This window comes from Puntigrus tetrazona, chromosome 23 (genome assembly GCF_018831695.1).
Source record: "Puntigrus tetrazona isolate hp1 chromosome 23, ASM1883169v1, whole genome shotgun sequence".
NCBI classification, from domain to species: domain Eukaryota; kingdom Metazoa; phylum Chordata; class Actinopteri; order Cypriniformes; family Cyprinidae; genus Puntigrus; species Puntigrus tetrazona.
In genome coordinates this window covers 11,537,036-11,564,648 of record NC_056721.1, presented here as the reverse complement: position 1 = coordinate 11,564,648, position 27,613 = coordinate 11,537,036, and the positions used below count along the sequence as shown (strand labels likewise).

At 35.9% G+C, this 27,613-nt stretch overlaps 1 protein-coding gene across 2 annotated transcripts in view; it reads left to right on the top strand.

Annotated features, from left to right (window-relative positions):
- LOC122329255 (kelch domain-containing protein 8B-like) overlaps nt 1-20,119 on the top strand; it is an 86,447-nt gene extending 66,328 nt beyond the window's left edge. For both annotated transcript variants that reach the window (XM_043225461.1, XM_043225460.1), the window contains 2 exons: nt 14,593-14,694; nt 18,874-20,119. In XM_043225461.1, coding sequence (XP_043081396.1) covers nt 14,593-14,694; nt 18,874-19,070 — 299 coding nt within the window. In that variant the 3' untranslated portion in view covers nt 19,071-20,119. The remainder of the gene's footprint in view (nt 1-14,592; nt 14,695-18,873) is intronic.
- The last annotated feature ends 7,494 nt before the right edge of the window (nt 20,120-27,613 follow it).

Here is a 27,613-nt window from a genome sequence, read left to right as displayed (position 1 = left end):
AAAACAGAGGTTTAGTATAAGCTATAGACCCCTTTATAGACGCCTCTGATGGTTTTACTCAGGTGGTAAACTGATTTTTATCATAGCTTCATTGTCTGGTTTTCCTGATGATCATCCATCAAATGGTATGTCGCTGGTATGGCTGTAATGCTTTTAATGTGTGTAATTTAATTCCTCAAAACTATGACATCAAATAACCTAAGATTTAGAAAAATACCAAGTAAAGACATTATTACTGTGGCAAGTCAGTATATTTATTTTATTTCCATATCTTTGACCAAGCTAAGAACAGGTCTACAGTCCACAGCAATATATTTCCATCAGTGATGAATCTGTCATGAAATCACGAAACATGAAAGTGGTGCTTAAAGCAGTCTTGACAACATTGTGGTCTCTTTTACATGACTTCCTATCACTTTTGCTCTGATGCTGTGGTTGAAACCTCTCTGACAGCTCAGCTTCAATCTCTTCAGCCTCACCATGTGACAGACGGGAGAAAGATTGATGTGTTGTGTTCACTGTACATACAGCATGGGTAGGGGGGAAATATATTTGATTCTCTCTCACTCTCTCTCTGTTCACTGGTATACAACATGTTTAATACCACCTATAAGGTCCTCGTGGAAACTGCTTTGTCAGTCCTCTGGCCTTATAAAATGCATATATATTTTTAATCCATTTCTTGTGTTGGGGGAAGTCAACAGGGGCACACAGAATATTTATTCACTTTCCTGTGAGGGCAGGAAGCATTATTCAGTCGTTGTGCACAGAATCCAGCAATATCAGCTTTACTTTATGCCAGTAGCCATTTTAAGAGAGTTTATGAGTCATTTAAAATGTCCTGGTGCTGTGAATAAAACAACGGCCTGTGGATATAGAATTTAAGTTGATATTTATGACATAGTAACTTGCCAAAAGGATCTGATTTAAATCTGAGGAAAAACATCATGTCATATTCATTCATGTCATTGAAAGCATTGATTTAGAACTCACACTGATTTAATATTCACATTGATCTAACAAAAACAATTCTGAGGCCACAAATATGAGCTACAGAATGTATATTAGGGTTTAGGATTTTGAAAGATTTCACTAAAATTAATATGCTAATAAAATAATTTCTACTATTTGTTGATGTAGTCATTACTTTGTAATATGAGTCATTTATAGAAATATAAAAATATGGGCTTCAAAATCTAATATAGGTTGTAAGATTTTAAATAGTTTCGCTGAAAATATTGTGCTGATGATAAAATTAGTAATATTATCATTAGAATTATTATTACTAGTGGTATTTTAGTATTAAGTTATTCTATTATTATAAAAATAGAATATTTTATTATATTTTTATGTCAGTTTTCCCGTGATGCTAATATAATCTTTAATCCTTTTAATTATTTCTGTTAACTTTTTAATTAATTTGTTCATTCATTCATTCATTCATTCATTTTATTACTTTATATATATATTTTTAAATCAGTCTTAAAATAATTATAAATACATAAAATAAAAATACATTTTAAATATGCAAAATGGAAGCATTTTTACTAATGCTCTCAGACATTTGGTCCCCACTGTGTGCGCTCCTCTGTGTTGGCTTTCTCTCAGTGTTTTCCAGCCTTGTTGGCATTTAATTAATCTGTAGTTCTGTTATGTTTGAACCTTTTTGCCTCATCCCAGGAGTACCACTCAAGGAGCTTTTAATTGCGCTAACAAAAATAAGAGTGTTCTCTCATCTTCATGTAAATAGCTAAACCCCAACGGGCCACCGGCCCTTATCACAAAGATACGTGCTATTGACTTTTTCATCTTCTGTCACTTTCCATTCGTATTCCCTTTGCGTTTGCAAGCGTTTATATGTGTGCACGTATTTGTCAAACTCCTGGGCAATTCTCCAACACAGAATAAAGTCTGATCGGTCCTCCTGATATAAGGGTCATTCTCTCCGACCTCTTAAATTATATACCTGCCTACCTATATATTAAACCTCTGCTACACGAATGTCTCTATCCATTGCACTCAGCCAAAGGGACAAACAGAGAAGGATAGAAGGGGAAAAAATCAATAAGTAAAGATGATTAAACAACAAGTCACCTTTGTGGATCCTATGTGTTTTTTAGTGAGTTATAAAGCTTTTTACATTATAAAAGGAGCTGGACGGGTAAAAAAAGATCTTTTTTTTTGTATTTTGTAAGTACATGAGCGGGACAGGTTGTAACCTGCTCAGTTTTATCTTTTTATCAGATGCATTTGCATTTAAATGCTGCTGTTGTGTGCTCAGAGTCTTTGAGCTCTAAGTGTGTGAAATAAAGTGTGTGTGTGTTTGTGTGCTCAGGCCTATAGACGTTGGTGTACGGTTAATGGAGGCTAGCGCGAGTCCTCCTTGTGTAAGTGGCAATCACTAATTCCATTATCACTTTACCTATTACTGTAGAGGCCGTAGAGAAATGGCGCCCAGTGTAATTACCAGCCCACGTTTACAGGCCATATCCTCAATTACACATTACTGCTCTCTAATCTCCCCATTCAACACACATAGGACTACATGCGTGTGCTTGTGAGTATTCATGAGTCGTCCTGCATTACAATGCAGATGGAAAAGTCTGATGCATTGTATATTGCAGCACTGAAATCGCTGTAATCTTTACATTTTATTTGTAAAGGGACAATGTGTAGTCGACCAGTCATTAATGCAAAATAATAATTAAGAAAACAAACATGACGAGTTTATTTAAAGCCAATCTAACGCCTACAATCTAACGGTGGACCCAGATCATTGTCAGACGTAATGGAAATATAAAACTTTGAAACGACATGGTGGTAAGCGATTGAAGACAAAATTTTAATTTTGGGTTGGAGTAACACAATCAAATATAGTTCATTATATATTTAGTTGGACTACTTCCATGCAGTACATTAAACACAAAATTTGTTGCTCAAATATAGAAGACTTTAAGTATAGCCTACAAATTGCAGGGTGTTTTTATTAAGTAAATAAATATGCAATTTGTAGTAGATGTAGCATGTATGTCAAATACATGTTAGTATATTTCTTTTTCACTAGGGGTTTTAGTATTATTCATATGCTCCTTAAATATTGCTATTGTATATAATATTTATATTACTAAGCTTTTTATTTAATATTTTATATGAAATTTTATTTGTTTATTATATATTTATATAAGTTATTAAAGTAATTTAATGTTGTTGTTTTTTTAAATTCATTTTTAATTTTTGTTTAAATTTAATGTATTTCCGTACCAAAAAATTGTAGTAGTTTCAGGTAACAATAACATCACAGAATGCAGTTTAAGACTTAATTTGTTGACGTGATTCTGATTCTGGCCTTTCCACCTGTAATTTTTGTCTTTCCTTTGCCTGTAGCAGATGTGTTCAATTACGAGCGCCGGATAAAGTATGATTTCTCTGGGTAGTCTATGGTGGAACTTCAGTGCAGGTCTGGGTCTGACAGGAATCTCTCCCTCAAGCATCCTCAGAGCAACACCAGATAAAAGAGCGAGCAGAGACTTGTTAGAGAGGAATCATTAGTATGAGCGTCTTCTCTCTGCTCTCCTCTCTAGCACAGAGAACCTTCCTTTTTTATTACTTCATTATAATCGGTTATTTAGTATATTGTTCATCACTGAATTCCTTTGCTTTAAACCTTTCCTTTAAACTTCCCCGAGCATTGGCTTTCTAATCGCTTACCCTTATCGTATTCAACTCCTTTTGTTCATTCAAAAATAAAACATTTACATAATTAAATTCAGGAAGCTTTTCCGTGCAATTAAATAACTGTAAGCCTTCTCAGCAAAAATAAATAGTCTGAATGGATTTGGTCTAGTAGTCTTTTTGTCCAAATTAATTTAGTTATGCCAACTAAATGTGGTGGAAATGAGAAGAGCTGAGCACACCACACCACTGCCTGCGTTTCTCTGATGAATCACTTTGCTTTTACACATTTTTAATACTTGTCTACAGTTTTTGGCTTTTTACCATTAATTTGCTTTTATTGAGGATATATTGAGGATACTGTTTTTCACAGTTGCGACTGTATTTCTCGCAATTCTGACTTTATGACCCCAATTGCAAGTTTATGTCTCACATTTCTGAGAACAAAAGTCATGTGTCATGCAATTCTGAGAAAAAAAGTCGAAATTGTAAAATAAAATGTCGCAACAAGCTTTTTTAATTTTTGATTCGGTGCCAGAAACAGGCTTCCATAAAATGGTGATTTAATACACTGGTCACACAGCCCTTGGCTTGGAATTTACATTGATTGCTTGTTTTAAAATATGGCCGAATTGTGTAGTTATACCTAATTTTTTAAGTGTTCTTGGGGTTTTTGTCACTTTTCTGTCTTTACCTAACACGTTTTTCTTCTCTTAATTTGTCTTTTCCTTTTATCTCACTTGTTGACTTTGGATTCAGTGTTTTTTTGCTGAAAACGTCTGTTTGTTTGGCTCTTTTCTCTCCATGTGGCTTCCAAATCTCCTCAAGCCTTCTCAATCTCACAAGTGTCTTCGACCCCTACAGCTCTGCACTGTGCTCTTCTGATGGTCCCATTTTAGCTTCAAGCCAGTTTATCACACATTACACAGGATAGCATATTCTTCATCTTTGTCTTGGATGGTTTATAGACTGAGGCTATGCTTGCAGTGTACACAGATGGTTTTCCTGGCATATCTTTTTCAAACATTCAAAAGCGTTTTTGCTGTGAATTCCACCCGGATGCAAACAGAATAATGCAATATGTATGACAGTTATTGCATGTTCAGTCTGTTGGGATTTGTCAGACTGCATTATGAACTGACTTTACAAATGGCATTTTAGTTTGATATCAAAGCGAATCTTATTGTGAAGAGCTGTTGAACTTTGAAGTTTCTCACTGTTTGCCCTACGGCTTTAATTAACAAACAAAATGATCTTTAAAGGCATAGTTCTTTCTAAAATAAAGCTCCCGTATTGCAAGCTGTGTGATTTGCTGTCTTCAGCAGAACTCAAGAAATGAAGAAGAAATGTCAAAGAATGAACTGTGCGGTTTTTTATGTATAATAAGAGTGAAAAGGGACCTGGCATGTCAAACTACAAAATAACAGCATAACATCAAGAAAAAGACTTACATTATGGTGTGTTTTCATTCACATAATCCATGCAGTATTTGAATGGAGGGCAACATTTTCAATCAATTATGAATGAAATTGAGGTGTGTTTAAACACATGGACCACATTAATGAGATGTTGCTTCTATATATTCAACAATCCAGTTACCCATTCACTTTCATTGTATGTAAAAGTATGGCGAGGACATTTTTCAAAAGCTCTACACTGAAGAAGCAGAGTCATATGGGTTTGCAAGGAAATGGAGGTTAGGAAATAAAGACGCAATTTTAACTGTCCCGTTAAATTTTTAGAGTGGTACATTAAATCTAAGTTGCACATAGAGCCAAATATTGTAGCGCTTTAGCACATTAACATTTTATAACATGTCAAATCAATTAAGCAAATTTTTGCAGAATAATCGCTGAGGATCGTCTGATTATCCTCTGGCCAGCTCCTTTGTCCATCTGCCAGTATTTATGAGTTGAGCTGACTCTCTCGCAGTTGCTCTTTATCTCTCTGTCTGTCAGAGCTAAGTGAGAGTGCTCGCAAAGAGCCTTTGACATTTGAGAAGAATCACAGCATAATCAAACACCTTCCACGCTCTTTGTGCCTGTTTGTCTCTTCTTCTTTTCCTGTCCCATTTTTTTTTCAGATTTTCCCTTTCTGTCACTCATTGTCTCATTGCGTCCTCCTCTGCTGTCACCTTTAATACTTTCATCTCATTTCTTTATTTGTTTTTTGCTTATGTTTGAAACATTGTTTTCTTGGTCAGTCTCTTTTAGCGTCATGCAAACATAATACAACCAATCATCCCTATTAAGACATGCATTACCGTGCTGTTATAGAGATGATTCATCTTCCATAATTGCACAAATGCAAATCAATTGTTGTAGAAAAGACATTCAGCTCGCTTTAAATAGAGATTTTTATGTATATCTGTAACATTGTGGCATGACATTTAGCTCTTGGCTACAGTTTTACATAAATATACATCAAAAGCATCCAGTCATTCTGAAGAGAAGTGCTTCTGTGAATACATTCACTCGGTGCTGTCACAGACATAGATGATTTTTTAATGATAGTGTAAACTATTATTTCAGTTCCAATCAACATCAAGAGGGTTGAGAAAAAACGAAAGTAGATACACAATGACTGTCAGAATTCACCCTCCCAGTACAGCATATGTCATAAATCATACTGCCAGCAATGAACACTGAGAATGAGTAATTGAATTACAGGGCTAAATGTGTCCAGTGAGCAAATGTCTGAGTGGCTGAGATTGCTCTGTCATATCACTGGGTACTGTAGTCGCATCCTTTACTGTATGAATATCATCCTGTAAAGCCCTGTGGCCAATCTAACTCTCATTGTGAAACCATCCACTAAACCAAATGAAAGCCTCTACTTATTTTTTGTTTTAAACGAAGAGCCAGTACAAGGGACTCCTTGTATCTTTTAGGTGCTTTCTGATTGGTCAGCACAACATTTACACTTCAAAATCCATTTGCTAAGAAATGAAAATGCATACTGTGTAACGCGTATGCATATTAATATCTTGTTTCTACTATGAAAGCATACTAGAAGCTGCAAAAATGGATTGTTCTTAAATTTTGAACTGCCTGCATATAAGCAATATAATCATGGGCTGCGTCCACAATTGCATACTCTCTGAGTAGATTCTTTTGAATCTGTGTAGTATGAATTTAATCTAGCCATACTGTAGTTGTCATGTTGTCGTTGTCATGAGACCTAGCAGCGCCAGTTTGTCACTTCACTTCCATTCAAAACTCCTCTCCTGTGGCCTCATGGGATTGTAAAGTGTCCGCTGGATGTACCTTTCAGAATCTGACGTGGAGTAGTAGATCTTCTCAGAACTTTTTGTATACTGTTTTATGAATGCTGTGAATTCAAGTAGAGTACTGTCTTCAGATACTGTTTTTCACATATAGTAGGGTTGTATACAATTGCAGTCTAAGCAGGACAGATGCTATTATTACTAAACACCAGAAGAACTGCAGTTAAAAGTACAAATGAACAGCTGGCGTTTGTTTTATTTATTCTATTATTATTTATTTATTTATTTGTACAAAATCTCTTATCTAGTTGGTTACGGCACATGAATAATAATAATAATAAAAAAGCTATTTTATTCTTAAAAACTGGCGATTTTAGATACTTACCTGCAAATCTACCTGAAAAAACTATGCGCAAGTGCACCCATTGCAAAAGCTGCTTTAAATGCAAAGGATGGTCACACCAAATGTTGATTTAATTTAGTTAATAGAAGTTAACTGATAAAGAAAATCTATTTATGACATTATTTTAGACAGCGTCTTCGATTTACACAAGTGCATGAAATTGTTTAATAGTAATGTGATTTTGCAGGTAGGTTTCTTGAAGCATCCTGGGGACGTTGCACCAGTTCTTCTGGATTTAGTCTGGTTTTGTTCTGTTTTATCATGTCATTTCTAGACAGACTGGATGATGATGATGATGAGATCAGATATCTTTTAGGAAGGACTGGCTTTCAGACTCCTTGTGCAAACGAAAATCTCACTGGATTTTATATATAAATGGTTATTCTATAATTGTGGGTACATTTGGTGTCCAAAGTCTTTTTTTAAAAATAGTTTATTTTTTATTATTTTCATTTATTATTCAGAATTGTTTTGTACTTTTCTTTTGCCAACATTTTATTTTATTTATAAAAGTCATGTTTTCATTAGTCATGTGTTCTTAGCATTTATGCCAGGAAGCCATTTAAAAAAATTAATAAAATAAAACTCTTAACTCTGTTACACTATTGTCAGCATTGTTACTCTTCCTTGGTAGCAGAGTTTGTGATTTATAGACTTCGGACACCAAATGTAGCATAATTATAGAATCTATATATATATATATATATATATATATATATATATATATATATATATATATATATATATATATATATATATATATATTTACTTTAATTGCAATTTATGCACCTGGAGGCAATTTAGAAATTGAAGATTTTTTCAAGCAGACCTCAGAAATCTACGATATGACCTTTTTAATGAAAGTGTCATCTCTTTGATATGGTTAGTTTAGCTTCACACAAGAAAATCTGCAGTGGATGTTGTTGAAGACATAAAAGCACACATCCTCTCACATTGGTTGTGAACAGACTCATTACCTCAGCCTCTCTGTGCTGTGCCGTACAGGCAGAGTGTGTTCACTCATTAGGCGTGACGGCTGCTATTGTCAGCTTGTGTTCTCAGGGCTTTTGTACATGAATGAGTGTGGTGTTAGCAACAATTGCTGGATCCCTCATCCTTATTCACTGTAACAGCATGCAGAAAGGGGTCTGTGTGCACCACCAGTGCAGGGTTTAATTCAAACTTCCTCCCTAAAGGTTTTCAAGGTATCATAAAAACACAGTGTTTTTCACTGTGTGAGTCCTAGTTGCTGTTGCCCTGCTGTCACATGTCTCACTCCTCCTCTCTCGCTTTATCTTTCGTTCTCAGACTGACCTTACACATTCCACTCCTGTCATTTCTCCTTAATTTAAACTTTTCTCTCCTGCCTCACAATGGGCCATCTGGACCAGCAGCTCTGATATCACAAACTCCACATGTGCTCCTCTGCAGCATCACACTGACTGATATAGTGCACAGCTCTCGTGGATTAGCCCATCGATCTGCTCTAATCAATCCCACAGTGCTTCTCTACCCTTGAGAGTGTGCAGGGGAGTATCAGAGATTTGTCTGGGTGTGGATATGAGATTCACAGTGGAGATCAAATTGCCACATTCATTTTATTGTGCTTGCTTTGATATGTTTGAATGTTGAGCAGTACAGTATAAAGCACAATTTCGGCACTAGTAGAGGTGTCCAAAGATTTGAAATGGGGAAGTTTAATGTGAATTCAACCTAATATATTTAAAAAAGCAAGCGAGCATAAGGATGAAGTGTTGTTTTTGTTAAACATATATGAAAAGACAATTTTGAATCTGTAGATTTCAGTTTCTATTTCAAATCATCACTGAAATTAAAAAAGTAATAATAATAGTAATTCTTGCTTGCAGAACCTGACCTGCAGAGCACTATTAAATGCACTGGTTAACATAGAAACCCATGAAAGCATACTTACAATTTCATATGTATATTAACCGTTGTTATGTGAATGTTAACCATAATAGTTTTAATGCTATTTGAGTGTTTATGAGATTTTGGTATTTCCTCATAATTCAATGGGGGTTGGTTTTGTAATCTTGCCAAGTGAATTGACTTTTCTTGAAAGAGGCTTTGGTTGAAGCACTTTAAAGTGTCTCGATTAAAATACATGAAGGAAATTTGTAGACGGCCAGTGAGAAAAACATCTGTAGATTGAAAAAACTTTTTTTTTTTTCCCACCAAGTGTAGATCAGACGAGGGGTATGTGCTTGTGTGCGCATGTGTGAGAGTAATAGAAAGAGAAGAGATGATTGATTTGTGGGCTTTAAATAAACACAGGGTCTCATCTCCAGCTGGGTCGTTGTTCTGAGCCTGCAGAACTGTCAATCATACAACACCTCCTGCTCTTTAGCTACAGAGAGAAGCGCAGCTGTGTGCATGTCTGGTTCAATAGCAAGCGACAGGTCGACAGACAGGCAGACAGGCAGACAGACAGACAGACAAGCAGACAGACAGACAGACAGACAAACGGACAGGCAGAAAGACAGACAGGCAGACAAGCAGACAGCAATTCCAAAGCAGCAGTTCAAAGGAAAAGTGCAGTGCTTTGTAGACTTTGCTCTGATATGTGACTCCTCCTTTCTTATTTACCACTCTCTAAATGAAGACTACCTTATATTATGATAACTAATTAGTGGACTGCAGTCCAGATTTGGTTCAAGATGCCATGAAAATATGCTAATTTAAAGGGATAGTTCACCCCAAAATCAATTTGACACTATGATTCACTTACCCTCAAGCCCTTCTAGTTGTATATGACTTTCTTCTCTCAGACAAATATAACCAGATCTTTATAAAACTAACCTATACATCTTCAGGGGGTTATCACACGTCCTCTGAAGCAGATCATTTTAGGTAAACTTTTTGTTTTAGGATTTGTTTAAGGAAAGTATTCATACTAAAACGTTTTTGGTCCACATTTACTAATAGTTTGCATCATCAAAATATTACTGTCAGGATTTACTATAAACGTGCAGTGACGAGTTGCATGAGTTTCTCTTTTAGACACAACATTTATGGGAGGATATTATTCAAATGAATCACAAAATGTGATTTACTAATGCTTGCGCTCTTCAAGTTGATATTGATATTTATACCATTATTTAAACCATGTGCTAATTTTCGTAGATTGCGCTGGTCATTACAGGATATGATCTGGTTGGGTCTGTGTTCTCTTTAATAAATCACAAGCAAAATTTCCTCTGCCATCTGCAATTTTAATCAAATTTCACTCTGTTTACCACAGACTTAGATTAATTTATACTTCAGTTTAAAATTCACAATACCCAACGCATTATCTATGAAGTTAACTAAAAGTATTTACCATTATATCTTATTTTACTTAATATGGTTGCATGAATATATTTTTAAAAAATTACATTTGACCTCTTACAATAAATAAAGGAGGGAAATTTATAGATTTAGATGTGATCAGATACAGTCTGGAAGGTTTCCTTGACCTAACTGTCCCAATTAAAAATAAATGAATCTGAGAATGAAATGTGATCTCCAGAGAGAAGCCACCATCACTGTAAATGCATGCTACATAAACCATCAGATCTGAGCATGTCTCAGTGATTTAGAGTTTCAGGGGGTTATCTGTGACCTCTAACCCTAATTCATCTCCATTTTCATCTCATACACGTTGAGAGAGCGAGACAAACACTCAAACTCATGTCAGCGTGAAGCCACTGGCAATTTCAACCAATTTATCTCGTGGTTTCAGAAGGGGCAGCAGGGGGTGAAAATTGTTCCTCTTTTCTTGCCTCCATCCAAATCTTTTCTTCTCTGTACTGCTCTCTTGTTCTCCTTCTGGCATGCTGTAATCTCATACAATGAGCTTACCTGTACCTTTCTCACTTCTAAAAACAGTTTGACCGGTCACACTGGGGGCCGCCACACTTCATTAACTGCCGCATTTCGCCTTGCTGTGTGTGTGTGTGTGTGTGAAGGCAGAGAAAGACAGACAGGTTTAGAGAGCTTTAATCTTTTGCTTGCTTTCTCTGTATTTCTCAGCACATCAGTTTTGTTAGAGAGGACGTGCTTAAATGCAGAGCTTCATTATCAGAGGTGACAATTCAAGACAATAGCAATTTTGATTTGACAGTTGGCAGGAAGCAATGTATTATTAATATTTGAATCCCTGTAGAGTCCTGCTGTTGTACAAAGTACTGAATCATATTATATATTCTAGTATAATTATATAGGAAACATTCACATTAACATAAATGTCCACAAAATGCATAAGCCACCACACAAAGTAAAGAACCACCACTGATGATGTTATTAGTATTAATGTGTTTTCCCTCTGGTCTGCTTATAATGATAGTCAAGTTTTTTTTTGCTACAAAATGGTCATAATTTAGATTGTTTTACTCACTTTCTCTGAAACTTCTCTGAATTATACAGGCTGTTTTGTGCTGTTATACCATTAATATATATATAAATCTTTAAATGTGTTGTACAAGGGAATGATCTGTTATATGTTATATACTGTATATGAAACTGAAACACTGGCCAATTTAGTTTCATGGCCAAAAGGAGGCCCTACACCATACTCATGGACTATTGTGGTCTAAAACCAGGCGTTTTAGTTTCATTGTTCAACCCATTTTGTTTGTTTGAACAAAATGGTTGACTAAAAAAATTCAATTTGGCTCACCTGTTTTTTCTTAAATGAAGCAGCGTGTTTAAAAGAATTGACTATGAATCACTTTGTTTGATTGAATGGTTTAATTAACCCGCTGGATCAAATTCTTTTTTAATTTTTAACCATTTAAAATGTTAACCATTTTACAGTATTCTGTAGAGTAACTCTTTTCCTGTAAAACTATCAAGGACAATTCAGTTGCTAATAACCCTATTAAAGAGTCAAAAAGTGCTGAAAGATATTCATTTTTCAGACAGATTTCAGAGCAGCTCCTCAGATTGTGGCATCATTCAGAACAAGGTTGGGTTACAGCGGAGTATTTTTTATCTTTATGAGGAGCACATCACCTTGATACCTTGAGCAAGAGGGCTATTAAGTTCAATAAGGACAAGTTTGAGTGTGCGGGTGGGGATACAGTGGCCTATAGAGTATTTATAACGGATTGCATTGCTTTTCTGTAGGCCAAAAGTAGGGCAAATGAATTGAAATTTGGGATGAATTGAAAAAGGCTAGTTTGGAGATCTCAAGTTAAAAGAGATGGCAGGTGGGCTGAAGGTTACAACAAAGAAAGAAGTAGAAGCGAACAGATTTTAAAGTGACCTTTAAAAAAAAAAAAATCAGAGGACTCAAAAGTGAGTGAAGACGTTGTATGTGGGAACATCTAAGAAAACTGAGTTCAAAAATGTTCTCCTAGGCAGGTGGTGTCATGCAGGCAGACTGCTTGTTTCTTTTATTGCAATCATTATGGTAACTTATGGTTTCCATGTCAACTTGGCCGGTTCCCACATGCTGACAAATGACCACGAACAACATCTGAATAAATTTTATTGACCCAGAGACATATGCTTGGGTTTTATATTGATCTATAAAGATCTAGGAGACCAAGGAGGTCTATAATAGCTGGAGGAAACTCAACATACATGTATTCGTACAGACCTTGGTTCGCTGCATGCAGCCTTACAACGAATACAGGCCATTTTAAATACTTTAATAATAATGCATCACTGCATAATGGTCTGCTTTTATTTGTTTGATACATAGTGCGATACGTAGCGCTTTTAAATAAAACAGATAGGATGTCGCTTTCTGCCATTTCAGTTTCCTTTCTGTGAACAAATTAAGCATATAACAAAAATGAACTGAAATTAAATGAAGCATATATATGGCTATGTTATCTGTCGCCGTTTTTTTCCCCCATCTAATCTGTTAACTAAATAAAATATATTTAAAGAATTTATTCCTTGTATGTATATGTACTGTGCATTATATGTGACATTATAATGTAATATAATATTTTGTGTTTTCAAATCTAGGTGGGAAAAAAATGTTATTGGTATTAGGCTACTGTCTGTTCAAAATTAACGAAAAGAAATCATAGTAGTTGTTGATTTTTTTCCCTGTTGTACCAAAATCATTGAACCGTGACCCCTCTCCCAAAGTACGTACCGAACCACAACAACTGTGTCCCACCCCTAATATATATATATATATATACTACTATGCAAAATCTTAGGTCATTAGTGTTTTCACCAACAACAAAAACAGTTTTGCCTTATATTTCTATCTTTTGCTGTATTGTGTCAGCAGGAAATATAGGAGTAATATAAGTATAAGCATGTACAAGGAATCTGACAGCAGCCGGTGCTCCACACAGATATCTGATCTGAACATTTAGTCCATCTGACTTTATATGAAGAAACTATGGCAATGTCTCCTAGACACTTGAAGAAACTGAAGGTAAAAGACCTTTTTTGTTGCTCTTGGTAAAAATACTGACCTAAGAATTTTGAACTGTATATATATATATATATATATATATATATATATATATATATATATATATATATATATATAATATTTTATAAGATGTCATACCCATGGACCACTGGCTGAACTTGTAATGCAAAAACCACACAAACTGGTAAACTCTTTGTATTTGTCATATTATTTAATGGACTGTTTGGAAACAAATCCATTGTAATGGCAAACTCTCTCATGGAATAAGAAAGCTATTATAATATGATATTGATATTATAATTTTTATATTTTGTTGTTTTGTTTTAAATATGCCTGTAGTTTCTCATTTTGTTTAATTTTTGTACTTAACAGTGCAAAATTATCTAAATGCAAATTATCTGCTGCTCCCAGCCCCCTTTTCCAGAATAACACTGTTCGTTCACAGCTCACACCTCAGATATTCAGAACTGCCAAAAAACATCTGTTTGGTTTGGAATTAATTATTATTTCTATCATGCTGAAATCAAGTTCGGTTGAACTTCTGACACACGGTTTTCTGAGCGCAAACAAAACGGCTGTAACTCGGCTTGTGGGTGCTAAACTAGGTTCTCCTTCATGTCTTATTGTGTTTAAATTGTCAGATACATTTAGTTTATGCTAAAAACTCATGTAAGTTACAAAACCAGCAAGTTATGTCTTTGAAGGTAAACAGCTGGGAATGAAATCACATGTTTATATTGTATCTGTGTGGCTGCAGCTAATGTACAGTAACAAAACAACTGAGGCTGGGACTCTAGCGATCTGTTTTCTGGGTTTTGGTTTTACCAACAATATCTCTGGTGCGATCTTGACGTCTTCGACCTTTGTGTGTTTTTCACCTGTGTGCAGGTGTGTGGTTGAAGGCCACGCGGAGCTGTCGCATGAGAGAGAAGCGGGCGGACTTCGTAGCTGGCTGTCTCGGTGGACGGGTCATCGCTGCTGGGGGACTCGGTAAGTGACTGGCCTTGTTGAATAGATTATGCAAATAGGATCTACTGAGCTTAGAAAACCAGGAGAGAAATCTACAAAGCGCAGTGCAAAGACTGTCATTTTTCCGAACAACCCGCGGCAGAAACGGCCTCATAATAAAATGCCATATCAAGCAAATGGATTCATTATGCCAGGTCTTTATGTGCAGCCATGAGTAAGTACTGTGCACTAATGTCACCTAGCAACAAGAATCCACCTCACAGTGTACCTTCTGCAACCATTACAGGCCACATCTCAACAACTTTACCTACTATGCCATCTACCTTCAGGAAGCGATCGGTATAACTTGCATTGATTTCGTAGTTTGATCAACATTCCCTTATGCGTTTGTTTCAACTTAGTTTTAATTGGAAAGTCAAAGAATCACACTTAGCCTCATTATGGAACAATGAATCACTCAAACGAAATGATTTGCTCATTTGGGTCTTTGCGCTCTAGTGAAATCGGTCTGAAATACTGCCTTATTTTTTTTTTCCAGTCTGTTTTGTCTGTGGCTGCATTACTAGAGGAAGAGAGATTTCTTCAATAAATGTCAGCTCAAAGAGTGGGCGAGAAATTCTGCATCTTCCCAAAAAATGATATTTAGGGCAGAGCGTTGCAGATTAAACATGGCACATTTTTATTTCATCTTTTCCTATGTCTAGAAATAGACAGAATTTCAGGCATCACAGCAGCCGATGGAGGATTGTGTGTATGTGTGTGAGCATGAGAGCGTCACACTACTTCATCCCTCACCTGCTTGCTCTACCTCTCTTAGTTGTTGTCACCTCTTTCTACCCTGTCCCCTTCATGTCTTGTCTCGTTTGGTTTTATCCTCCCTTGGTTTTTAGTGTCTCTGCTGTATCTGTTGCTTATTCTGAGCCTCTTTTTGTGTCTTTGCTAGTATTTTAGTCCTGCCCACTTCTTTTTCTTTTGTTCCTTTTTTTTTAACAGATGTTATTGGACACTCAGACCATATTGAGACGTAATGACATAACTGGAGGAGATGCTTCATTCCCTGTAGTTTCTCATGTCTTTCTAGAATTAATGGCTGCTATTAGGTCCATATTGGAGATGATGTTCAGGAAATTGCTCTTCAGATGATTTGTCCCTAAATCATCTATGGCCTCATTCAAATGTACTCTGTTGCTCACATATGCTCATATATGCTCATTAGTTCAGGTGTTATCACGGTTTTCCAGGAGGAATATATTAAGGAAACTGGATAATTAGGAATCTTAACTGTTTTGTCATATTTGGCTGATGACTTGTGATGTTTTTCAAAAGTATATAAATATTGTATTAAATGAGATTTACACAAAAAAAACTAAACATGCATTTGTTCAGGTAGTTTCATAATTCAGGACCTATTCAGCACATATACACATATATGTATTACATTTCACATTTTGGGGAATATAATTTGACTACTTCTTGACTACTTTTAGATTTCTTTTGACAATCATTGGATATATATTGCATGTATATAGGATGTATTGTATTGATATAAAATGCAAAGAATGAAAAAAATATTCCATTGTGATTAACAAAATAAAGCGCATTAAACACTAAATTACTGCAAGTTTTGCTATATTTTTAAATGCTTTCATATGCACTATCCATAACACATCACACAAAATGGAGAATATTTTTGGAGCTGTGCTCACTTTTTTCATTTTTCACTTTCCTTCAAATTCATTATGTAGTCAACGACTCTATAGTTTTGTGCATTCTGTGCTTTACTGAGTAAAATGCCTCCATTGCTTAATGTTCTCTCATGTGCCTTCTGAAGATGTCACGACAGACATGACAAGACAAACTTTTCAATTTTCCCACCCTCTTTTCACTCTGACAGATGCTCTTAGCTGTAGTGTCTTGGCAGTGTATTCATGTCATTACTATAGCAACCATTACTATTACTATTTACTACTAACATTACTATTATGATTGTAACAAAAACAAATAAATAAAAAAAAAAATTGCATGTTTGTAATGCACTGAAATTGCATCAACTGAAAATATTCTATATATATATATATATATATATATATATATATATATATATATATATATATATATAATCATTTATATTTTACTTATCCTTATGAGTATCTTGGCCTGCATTATTTTAATTATGCCTGGTTTAATCCAGCACCTGAGAAAACAACGGCCTTTTCCCCATTTTTAAATTTTTTTACAATTTTTAACAAACAACTAAATCAAAAATGTGGTTTAGGTAAAAAGGTTTAGGTTTTTTATCATTATTCTGAGTAACAGTGGTAGTAGTTCCACTTCATTTTCTAATATGAGAGCACTGAGCATTTATCTTAACATAGAGATTAAAGATTTTAATTTCATTTTATGAGTTAACACTTTTCTTTAGGATTTGCTTTTCTGTCGAGGTGGCCGGCTCCCCATAGATGGTGGTGAGAATCATTCAGCAAAGATGATCTAACCTTTGCAACAGCTCTTGCAAAACCGCTTTTACAAATATGTATTTGCGTGAACACAAAAGCGCCTGAGGATACGTAGCAACACGCTCGAGCTCTCCGCTTCAGCGCCGGAGCACAGCTCGACGTGACACTTTTGATTACCGCAAGCGGATTCGCCCAAGTGTTTGTTCTACCAGGAAATTATGATAACAATAGTCACCGCACCAGTCCGTCCATATCATCTGCACTTCAATTTGAGTAACCATGGAAACTTAGCGGCAGGTACGGCGTGATGATTTAGGTCTCCGTGCTGAAGGCAAAGGAGTGCAAACAGCCAGCCTAGTCGAACTGACCCTGGGGAAAATGAGAAAATGTTCGCTCTTCGCTGCGACTGCAGTGTTTGTGCCAGCGCTTGCCAGGGAAACTTTGTTGTTATTTATTTATTAATTTATTTTGCAACATCAGAGCAAAAGTTTCTCGAAGCATAAGCCACAGAATCTGTAGGAGTTACATAATTTGAAGAAATCTGCATGCCGCCACCTGTTCAAACCTGCTTTAGTCCCAAAACCCACCAGGTGGCAAGTGCTTCATCTGCAAGAAACCTCTGCAGTGTGTGTGTGTGTGTGTGTGTGTGTGTGTGTGCTGTGAGGGGATGCGTGCTGTGGATGCTGTATGCTAATGCGGAGAGGGTGTTGTGTTGATTGAACGGCTGGAGAGGATGTGTAATGTGCAGCGCTGTCTGCACACCTGTCTGTGATGCACTGAATCTGGAAATATTTACTTTAGGTTTCACATATGGATTGGGACGCTTGTTTAGTTTATCTGATTAACTTTTAATTCTGGACAGGCAGTGCTTTTCTTTGTGAATACAGAAATATGGAAGGGATCATGGATTATAATTTGCTACTTGCAGGACGTCCTCGTTTCTAGAGAGCATCTGATTGGTTAAAAATTGTAGTACTGGTAATTTTGCTTATATAATAAATATGTAATAACATAATCATATTTTTTTATGTAATCACATTGTTTCTAATTCCTTTTATTATGAAATATATAAATGCACAAACATGCATATATTTAAGGCATGTAATATATATATATATATATATATATATATATATATATATATATATATATATATATATATAAATCAGAAAAGGTATATAGACAAAGGAGATCTGTACTCATCCAACAGTCAAAAAAGGATTATATCATTTATTAATCAGACGTCACTAAATTGTGGTAAAAGGTACAAAATCTTTTATTTTTATTTAATTTTTTATCTACTCAGAATTATTATTAGTATATAATTGTTCTACTGGATTTTTGGATGAAAATTTGACTTTTAACTTTTTTCTATTTATTGTATAAAACATATATATGAATAAATAAATATGAATATGTGTGTGTGTGTGTGTGTGTGTGTTTGTCAATATATAACAACAAACTTTATTTTGCATTCAGTTAATCAATTTAACAGCACAAAAAAACACAAATTTCCACAAACCCTTAAGCACTCAATATTGACCAGTTTCAAAACCTCTATATGACCACTATATGGATGATCACATCTATGTGGTCTGCAGCATTTACATTTATCATATTTCATGGTTACAATCAGTGTCACCCATTGGTACATTAAAACTGTCATGCATTTGCTACCCATTTCGAGAACTTCAGTACACACGGTGCTGGATTCCAGTTTGATTGTTGTTTTGTGTGCTCTCAGGTAACCAGCCGTCCCCGCTGGCCTCAGTGGAGAGTTATAACCAGCTGAAGAGGAGATGGGAAACCGTGGCCCCGTTACCCAGCCCTCGCTGCTCCTGTGCCTCCATTCAGACCCCAAACATGCTGTTTCTCATCGGAGGGGTGTCCCAAGGTCCCAGCAACGCCGTGGAAGCCCTCTGCTTTAAAGAGACCGTCTGACACACAAACACATGCTACTGAACAACTACCCAAATCCTCACATGCTGTACTTTCCGGAGTGTAAGCTCCGCAAACACACACACACACACACACACACACACAAGTGCATACTGACGTCAAGCTGACGTGTGTGTGTGTGTCTCTCTGACAAATATTCACAGACTTTCCCCTCAGAGGACGCATCAGCTTTATACTTTGAATAGTGGAGACAATCTACTGGAGCTTGGACAGCGTTCCACACCTCTGGACAGAGAAGTTTTGGACTGGAGATCTAAGACAAGCAAAAAATACTTAAATATATCATTCATCTAACTATATTATGTATAGTAAATATATTTATTAACATATATATATATATTTAAATATATAATTCTAATTATATTAATATATAGAGATAGATGTGCAGACCTACACGGACAGACACACGCAAGCACTCCAGGCGCCTTTGAACTGTACGACATTTTTCAGTATCAAAGCAGGGTAATTTTCTGGCAAACTAAAGAGGAACTTAGGGCCATATCCACCACGCTGCCACAGCACCCGTCTGAGGTAGCATGTTTAGCACTTTTTGTATTATTGACAAACAAAGGATCTTCTGCACGAGACTACAGAAACGGGAGGCGGATGCTTGTGTGTTTTTGTACCTTCACAGCCATGCACGTGTGAAATTGAGCATTGTTACGCGTGGAAAGAGCAACTCTTTTAACGGCAAATCACTGATGCCTCACTGTAGCATGAGACGGGGGAGATGGAGGAGAACAGGGTTCATCTAGCCGGTTAATTAAAGGAACGCTCTGGGTTCAAAACTGATTTAGCTTGAAAGTATCTCGATTAGCACAGATCATCATTTTAAAGCGTCCATAAAAACAAGCAAAGAATGCATTAACAGTAATGCTCTTGCAGTGGGCAGTTAAAGGGCAAGGCATGCATTTTTATTAAAGTGGTATTAATAATTCTTTTTTTACAAAAATCTGTTATTTAACATGTTATTTATTAAGATATTTTGTGTTTTTTAAAGAAGTCCTTTAAGCTCACCAAGATTGCATTTATTTGATCAAATATTAAGTAAAATTGTAATATAGTGATTTTTTTGTTATGAAATACAAAATGATAATTAGTCAGAAATCATCCTAATGCTCAAGAAAGCAATATTAAAAAACAGTTGTGCTGCTTGATACTTTAGTGGAAAACCTGATGCATTTTTTCAGGATGAAAACAGCATTTATTTCACTAAGAAAGCTTTGGTAACATTATAAATGTCTTTACTGACAATTTAATGCATTCTAGGTGAATAAAGTTATTATTTAAAATAAAATAAATTATCTCGTATTCATATTTTTGTATTAGGTTATTAGGTCAAATAACTTTTTATTTTAAAGAGTACTTATCTCAAATTCTATGGTCAATAGGTGTAAAAACCTGTTATGGTTTATGTTTGTCATCATAACCCCTAATAAAAAACACATGCATGGGTCTGTCACTTGCCTTAAATGTTTAAAAGTTGAAATATTCAATAATCTCATGTTAGCCTGAATATGGTTAATTTTTGTGGTTACATTGAAAAAAATTTTTTTTAAATTAGATGTTGATCCTATAGTGTAATGTCTTGCCCTACAGACTGACCACTGTAAGTCCATTACTGTAAATATAAGCTATTATATTTGTTTTTATTTGCTGATGAACCAGTTTTTTGAGGTAATAGAGCTCGCATAGAATCCAGAACATTCCTTTAATACTAATGAAGTTAGTCTTGTAAAGTGTGTTTTTCTTCTGGAGTGTGCTGTTTGAGGAAACCTTGACGCTAAATTATTAGACATTACAATTTTATAAATTCTTAATAAATCAGCTGAGCAAATTTCCACGATTGCTCAGCGCTTTAAACACAGGAAGTGTGTTCGCAGCTCGAGTTCACAATCACATTTATATTTAATCGGAAGTTGTTTCTTCAGGGTAAGAGCTAATTAAATCTAGTCAATGCGGTTGCGATTCGCGGCTCACGTTAACTGTTTCTGAGTGACCCATTTACGGGGCGAGAGAGGATCGCTCTCAGGGTACGTGGAGGAGGACAGAGGGCTCACTTCCTGTAATTTTTGATGAGATAAAACCCTCGATGTAGACCTCTTACAGCTCATTTTCGCTTCACCAGTGCCCTGTGAGGGTCTTGCATTGCCCCCACTGATGATTTGACAAGGGTATCGGGTCACTGAGCTCATTTAGCATGCTGAAAACAGAACTCATGCATGTCAGGAATTCACAATGCTCACTGACAGCTTTGAATGCACTTAAATTCAGGTGCATCTTGGCTGTGAGAGGTCAGTATGGGTTGGATTTATCAGGTCTGCGTGTGTTTGTATAAATATGTGCACCCACACGTCGATTATCATCACGTTCTGGTCACAGACTGTTTGCTGGCCCGTTGTTATTAGGTGATAGGGTGCCCGAGGGCGTAATAAGACGTTCATACATATTCATACTGACCGTTGTTTGAGTGCAAATGGCTGTTTGTACGTTTTTGGTTGAACTGGTGAGGATTGAATGTCGGTTCGGTTTACATCCAACATTAAAATGAATCTTAGAAACGTTAGAATCAAAGGAACAACGAATACAATCCACATCCTTGTTTTAGATTGAAGCCTCCCCTGTGACTGTGATGCTGTGCTGGCGATCATGGGCATCGTTTTAAAGTGGAAATAGACATATTTTAATCTGTATGAAGCTGTGAAAGCCATCTTACTCTAAGACAGCAGAGAACTGAAGATACGTGACAATGCCAGGAAATGGGCTTTCTTATTTTACTTTATCTACTTTTTCTTTTACGTTTTTAAGGTAATAATTGCTATTTTAAAATTTTTCATTTCATTTTATTTGATTTGATTTTATTTCTGGTCTCATCAGTGTAGGTTCTGCTGCAGGCTAACTGAAATAGCGAGTTCATTTTCACTTCGCTTCATGTGAGGTTAAACGTCACAGAGGTTCAAATTCGAAACACCCTCCAGCACCGCAGGAGACGACAACGTGTGAATAGATGATCTGAGGAAAAGAGATAATGCCGAGAGAAATATACCTCTATTTTTTTCTTGTCTACGAAGTTTGCAACGAGACACATGACTCATCTTGGCAGAGTATTTTTCGCTTTCGCTCTCGAGCCTCATTTCTGCTGCCTCTACGAAATGGAAACACTGAACTTCTTTACTCTCATGGAAAAAAAAAAATGTCTCAGGATGTTAAACAGGCTGTTTTCGGAATTCATTTGACCACGATCTGAGCGCCGCCGAATGTGGGTGAAGTGAGCTCATATTCTCATATCTAGAGGTGCGAAATGTTTTACTCGATTTGTTTATTTCCGAGGTGTCGTTCAGACCTCTCCACAGTGCTTTAAATTACTTTAGGGAATTCAAATAGTTGGACTCCAGGCTTTTTTTATATTATGTAAACATGTTCAAATGCATTTCGTCTTTTACCCTTATTTGTATGGAAATCACTTTGGAGTAAACCCAGTGTATGATCACCTAAACTCTAAGTAGCAGTTGTTTTGCAGTGATTTTTCACGTTTCTCCATGTTCTGAATATTCTCTGTGGTGGGTTGTTGAACTAAATGCAGTTTCTCCAGTGTTTCGTGGGTTAACCTGTTTGTTTTTGTTGCTTTGTGAGGTGACAGGTTGTCATGTTGACCCGTAATCTGAGGAGCTGTTGAGATGGTCTGTTGTTTTTTATGATGTTGTGCCGTCATGTAGTGGTGTATTAGTGGTAGCTGATGGCCTCTGACAGTCTTCAACAAGCAGTGCCGCATTTCAGCTTCTGACTCATAATCTCCATAAGGAAATCAGTCAAAATCCACATTATCGCGCTGCATAATCTCTAATCTAGACAGATAAGTCTCGGTTTTAGCCCTGAGCAGAAAATGCAATTTTAGTTCTTGCTTTTCCACATCTGAAATATTGCCATGGAGGATTGTTTCATAATGAGGTAGATGAGCAGAGACACACGGACGGCCCAGAGGAACTCACAATGTCCCATGAGATTACACTGCACCCATCCACACAGCGAAAGCTGTTAAACCCTCGAGCGTACTGTTGTCGACCACGCACTGAATCAGCCTCTGTTGTTACACTTTGAAAAACAGGTAACTGTTATCCACGTTTATTCTGTGAAGAACTATGGGACTATAGAATTGATGTTGTATGAGCACTGTAGACATGAACCTGTGTGAGTTGAGACATTTATTCATAACTAGGCTATTGATGGCTGTTGATTAAAGCTTTGTGTAAAATGTTGATGATAACATTCGAAAGAAATTTCAGTTGCCTGTCTTAAAGGGACAGTTCACCTAAAAGAAATGTGAATTCTGGCATCATTCTTCACGTCATTCTATATCTGTATGACTGACAAAAGAATTCCTACAGATTTGGGATGATATGAGGGTAATGATGACAGGATTTTGTTTTTCTCCTTAAAGGTGCTGTAAGTGCTTCACTATTATTCTCATTTTAAACGTTTTTTTTTTAATCGGTTCAGAGACAAGAACGGTTAACTGATAGAGAATGTTTCTGATTGGCTGAAATAGCGCTGGCGCCCCCTGAATGTTTAATTGTGTTTTTGTTTACAGATTCTAGAGCTGTCACAGAGACAGGTGTGATTTCTCAGGACACCTATTTCAGTGATATCTGTCAGATTAGAGTCACGTTCATGTTTAATATTCCCAGATTCCCAACTGCTTACAGCACCTTTAATAATGTCGTCAGGATGAAGAGTAGTTAGAAAGCAATATATAAACTGCACAGAATATCTCTGGCACCGGTTAAATCCCCCATTGTATGTTATAGCAGAGATTCGAGCCGCATATCACATAGAGAACTTCACTTGAAACTTATAGATGGGTTAACATGGTCTGGATTTTAATCTGAATTGTGTTGAACCGTGTTGACACACAATTGCGAGTCCAGTTCAGTAGTTCAGTGCCTATATATGTGAGGTAGTGCCTCTACTGCGATTTCTGTAATAAACTCTTTGAACATTTCTATGTGATCCTGTGTGGTTCAATGTGTCTTTCTTAAACTTTAACGTTAGACTCAAGAATGCAGCGCAGCCAAATTAACAAAAGCATATCTCGGGTTTTAAAGTGTAAGCTTGTTTATAATAACAGGGTGTTGTAAAATTGCATGTAAGAAGCTAAAAAACTGTGAGAAGCATTGCAATGGGCAACACTTTATTTTGATAGTCGATAGTCGATAGTCTTGTAACAGTAAGTAGCTATTCTGCTAACCTTAAACCTTCACCATCAATCTACTCTGAGAGTAAGTAGACATGTTGCTGCAAATTAATGTGAATTAGTTGACATGTAGATGACATGTAGTTACAAAGTTATAGTTAGTAGAATGTCTAAAGTGTAACCTTGCGATGTGGAAACAGGTAGGCTAGCTGAAAATACAGGGTACGTTTACATAATTACAAATACATTGAAGCCGTTTCCGCAATTGAATTTAAAAAAAAAGGTTATTGCGACTTTATCTCTTACAGTTCTCAAAAAGCTACAGACGTGGACAAAATTGTTGGTACCCTTTGGTCAATGAAAGAAAAACTCACAATGGTCACAGAAATAACTTTAATCTGACAAAAGTAATAATAAATAAAATTCTATAAATGTTAACCAATGAAAGTCAGACATTGTTTTTCAACCATGCTTCAACAGAATTATTAAAAAAAAATAAACTCACGAAACAGACCTGGACAAAAATGATGGTACCCCTAACTTAATATTTTGTTGCGCAACCTTTTGAGGCAATCACTGCAATCAAACGCTTCCTGTAACTGTCAATGAGACTTCTGCACCTCTCAGCAGGTATTTTGGCCCACTCCTCATGAGCAAACTGCTCCAGTTGTGTCCGGTTTGAAGGGTGCCTTTTCCAGACTGCATGTTTCAGCTCCTTCCAAAGATGCTCAATAGGATTGAGGTCAGGGCTCATAATTACGAGTCACATTTGTGAGATAAAAAGGTGCAGTTACCTTTTTATTTTTATTTTTTAGATATAGATTTTTATTTATTGATTGTATTGAATTGAATAAAAAGATACATTTCAAAAAACGGTCTTGCAATTGTGTTTACGTTTCACAATTCTGACGTTTTTCTAACAATTGTGAGCTTGCATCTCACAATTTAACTGATACAAACTCACAATTTGATCTTATTTCCTCAGAATTGAGGGATATAAACTCCCAATTGCTGGTTAAGTCAGAATTGTCAGATTCTCACAAATCTTTTTTCTACTTAGAACTAGACTTTGTAAGAAAAACTCAAATTCACAATTGCAAGAGAAAAAGTCAAAATTGCAAGTTTATATCACACAATTCTGATTTAATATCTTGCAATTCTGACTTTGTCTCCCAATTCTAGCTTTGTATTTGTAAAATCACAACTCTGAGAAAAAGGTCACAATTACAAATTTGTGACGTAATTCTGAGATATAAACTGTCATTTAATTACGTATTCTGTGTTATGCTCATTCTCAACCCTCTTGCACATTATCCATCTCACTCCTCCCCCACAAAAACAGACCCTAAACCTACTGATACTAGAGGGGTAATTATCTGGCAGCCTCATTGTAACGCAAAAACACGTTCAGTGTGATCCCGGGCCTGCACAAGCAAATTCATTTTTTTTCTTGGCTGGTTTACAGAACAAAGATAAACGAATAATCCCAAAAATGTCACCTCCGTTTATTTTGGATGAAGTACACAACCAGAACATCTTCAAATGTCACGTCTTGTCAAGATGGGGATTAAAGATGTCTTGTACCTTGCCTCAGCTCTTGGGGGTTGATTTATGACTTTACAGTCTGGCAGTTGTCTAAATGGCAGATTTTGTGCGTTCCTGCACCTCTTATCATGTAGTAATATTAATAAAATAATGAATGCATTTAATTTCAAATAGGCTACACATGGGCTATTATTAGATGAAGGATGTGGCCAAATAATTCATTAATTTGCATAAAAAAATGCATAACCATAAACAGTAAAGTGCTTAATAAGCCTTTGAATCCATGCTCAGGTAACTGCTGATACTCTAATTAAACAGTAGTGCTCTGTACTTATCCTAATTTCTGCTTTTTCATTTCCCTGCAGTGTGTGTGTGTGTGTGTGTGCGCTGTGGATGATTATTACTCATTCTGATTAAAGGAGCGAGATGTGCCATCAGAAATATTGCTCTCGCTTCCCTGCTGTGTGTTTTGGGTGAGGGGCTTGTGGAGGTGGGATGAGAGACAGAGGAAATATTATTTCACTGCCCTGGCAACTGGATCAGACATTCATCTCAATTCAGAGGCAGTGAATAACTCTCCTCTCTGGAGTCTTTTTTTGATTGCTTAATGTTGACACCCATGGACAGTGCACCGACTAACGCTGAGGTGGATTATTCACATTAGTAATCGTTTTAAGTAAATGTTAGCCTAAATCCTCACAACACAAGACAGTTTTGACTCAACATTCTTTAATCAGAGCAATTATAAGCCATACTTTGTGTGTAAATCAATCCGCACTAAGAATCCATTCATATAGGCTCCAAAGATCGTCATCAAGCAGCCAATCACAGCATGAAACTGTAGCCTTTGTAACACTGACACCCAGGGGCATCTGTAAGTATTTTTGGTAACACTTTCTATGAAGCCCACATTTATAATACATTATAAGGACATTCTTAAGCCATTATAATGAATGCATAATGCATTATAAAAAACCTTCTAATGCGTTATAACATCTCATGAATAATTGTAAAAACAATTATAATACCATCTAATATTTACGTATATGTGATATTTACTTATAAGTGGCATTACAACTTTTAAGAGTATGATTATTAATAACACACAATTAAAGCTAGTTCATTTATAATAAACTAGCATATCTTGACATTGTTTATTTAAGATCTGCACAGTACCTTACAGCATCTTGCAAATGGTTAGATGCTGAGTGTTATTTGAATCCTGTGAGGCTAATGTTGAGGCTAATGTACGCTAGCTAATACTTTTAACTGAAAAAGAAAAAGAAAATGTTTAGCCTATAATATAAACCTAAGAGTATTAGTAGACTTAGGTAGAGTAGGTACAATGTTCACATACTTGCAAAGTATCCTATACTCTGTGTTTCTGTTGAGGAACCATTAAAATAAAGTGTCAGCATATATTTAGCAGAGAGACTACTAAAACCCTAAGGAAGGCTAGCTGCCATGTAGTTGTTATTATTATTACTTATATGTGGTATTGTTTTGTAAAGTAAGAAGTAAAATGACAAGATATAGAACTATATGAAACTAAATCTATGAGAAATATAATCCATTATAATTTAAGCGCATGAATTATGACATTGTGTGTTATTAATTATCATACTCTATGACCACAAATAAGTAAATATCATAACACATTAAAACTGTTCTTATGAATGCTCATGAGATGAAACCACATATTATTAAGTTATTTATAATGCATTATGCATTCATTATGGTACCTTTAGAATACCCTCATAATGTCTTATAAATCTAAGCTTCACAGAAA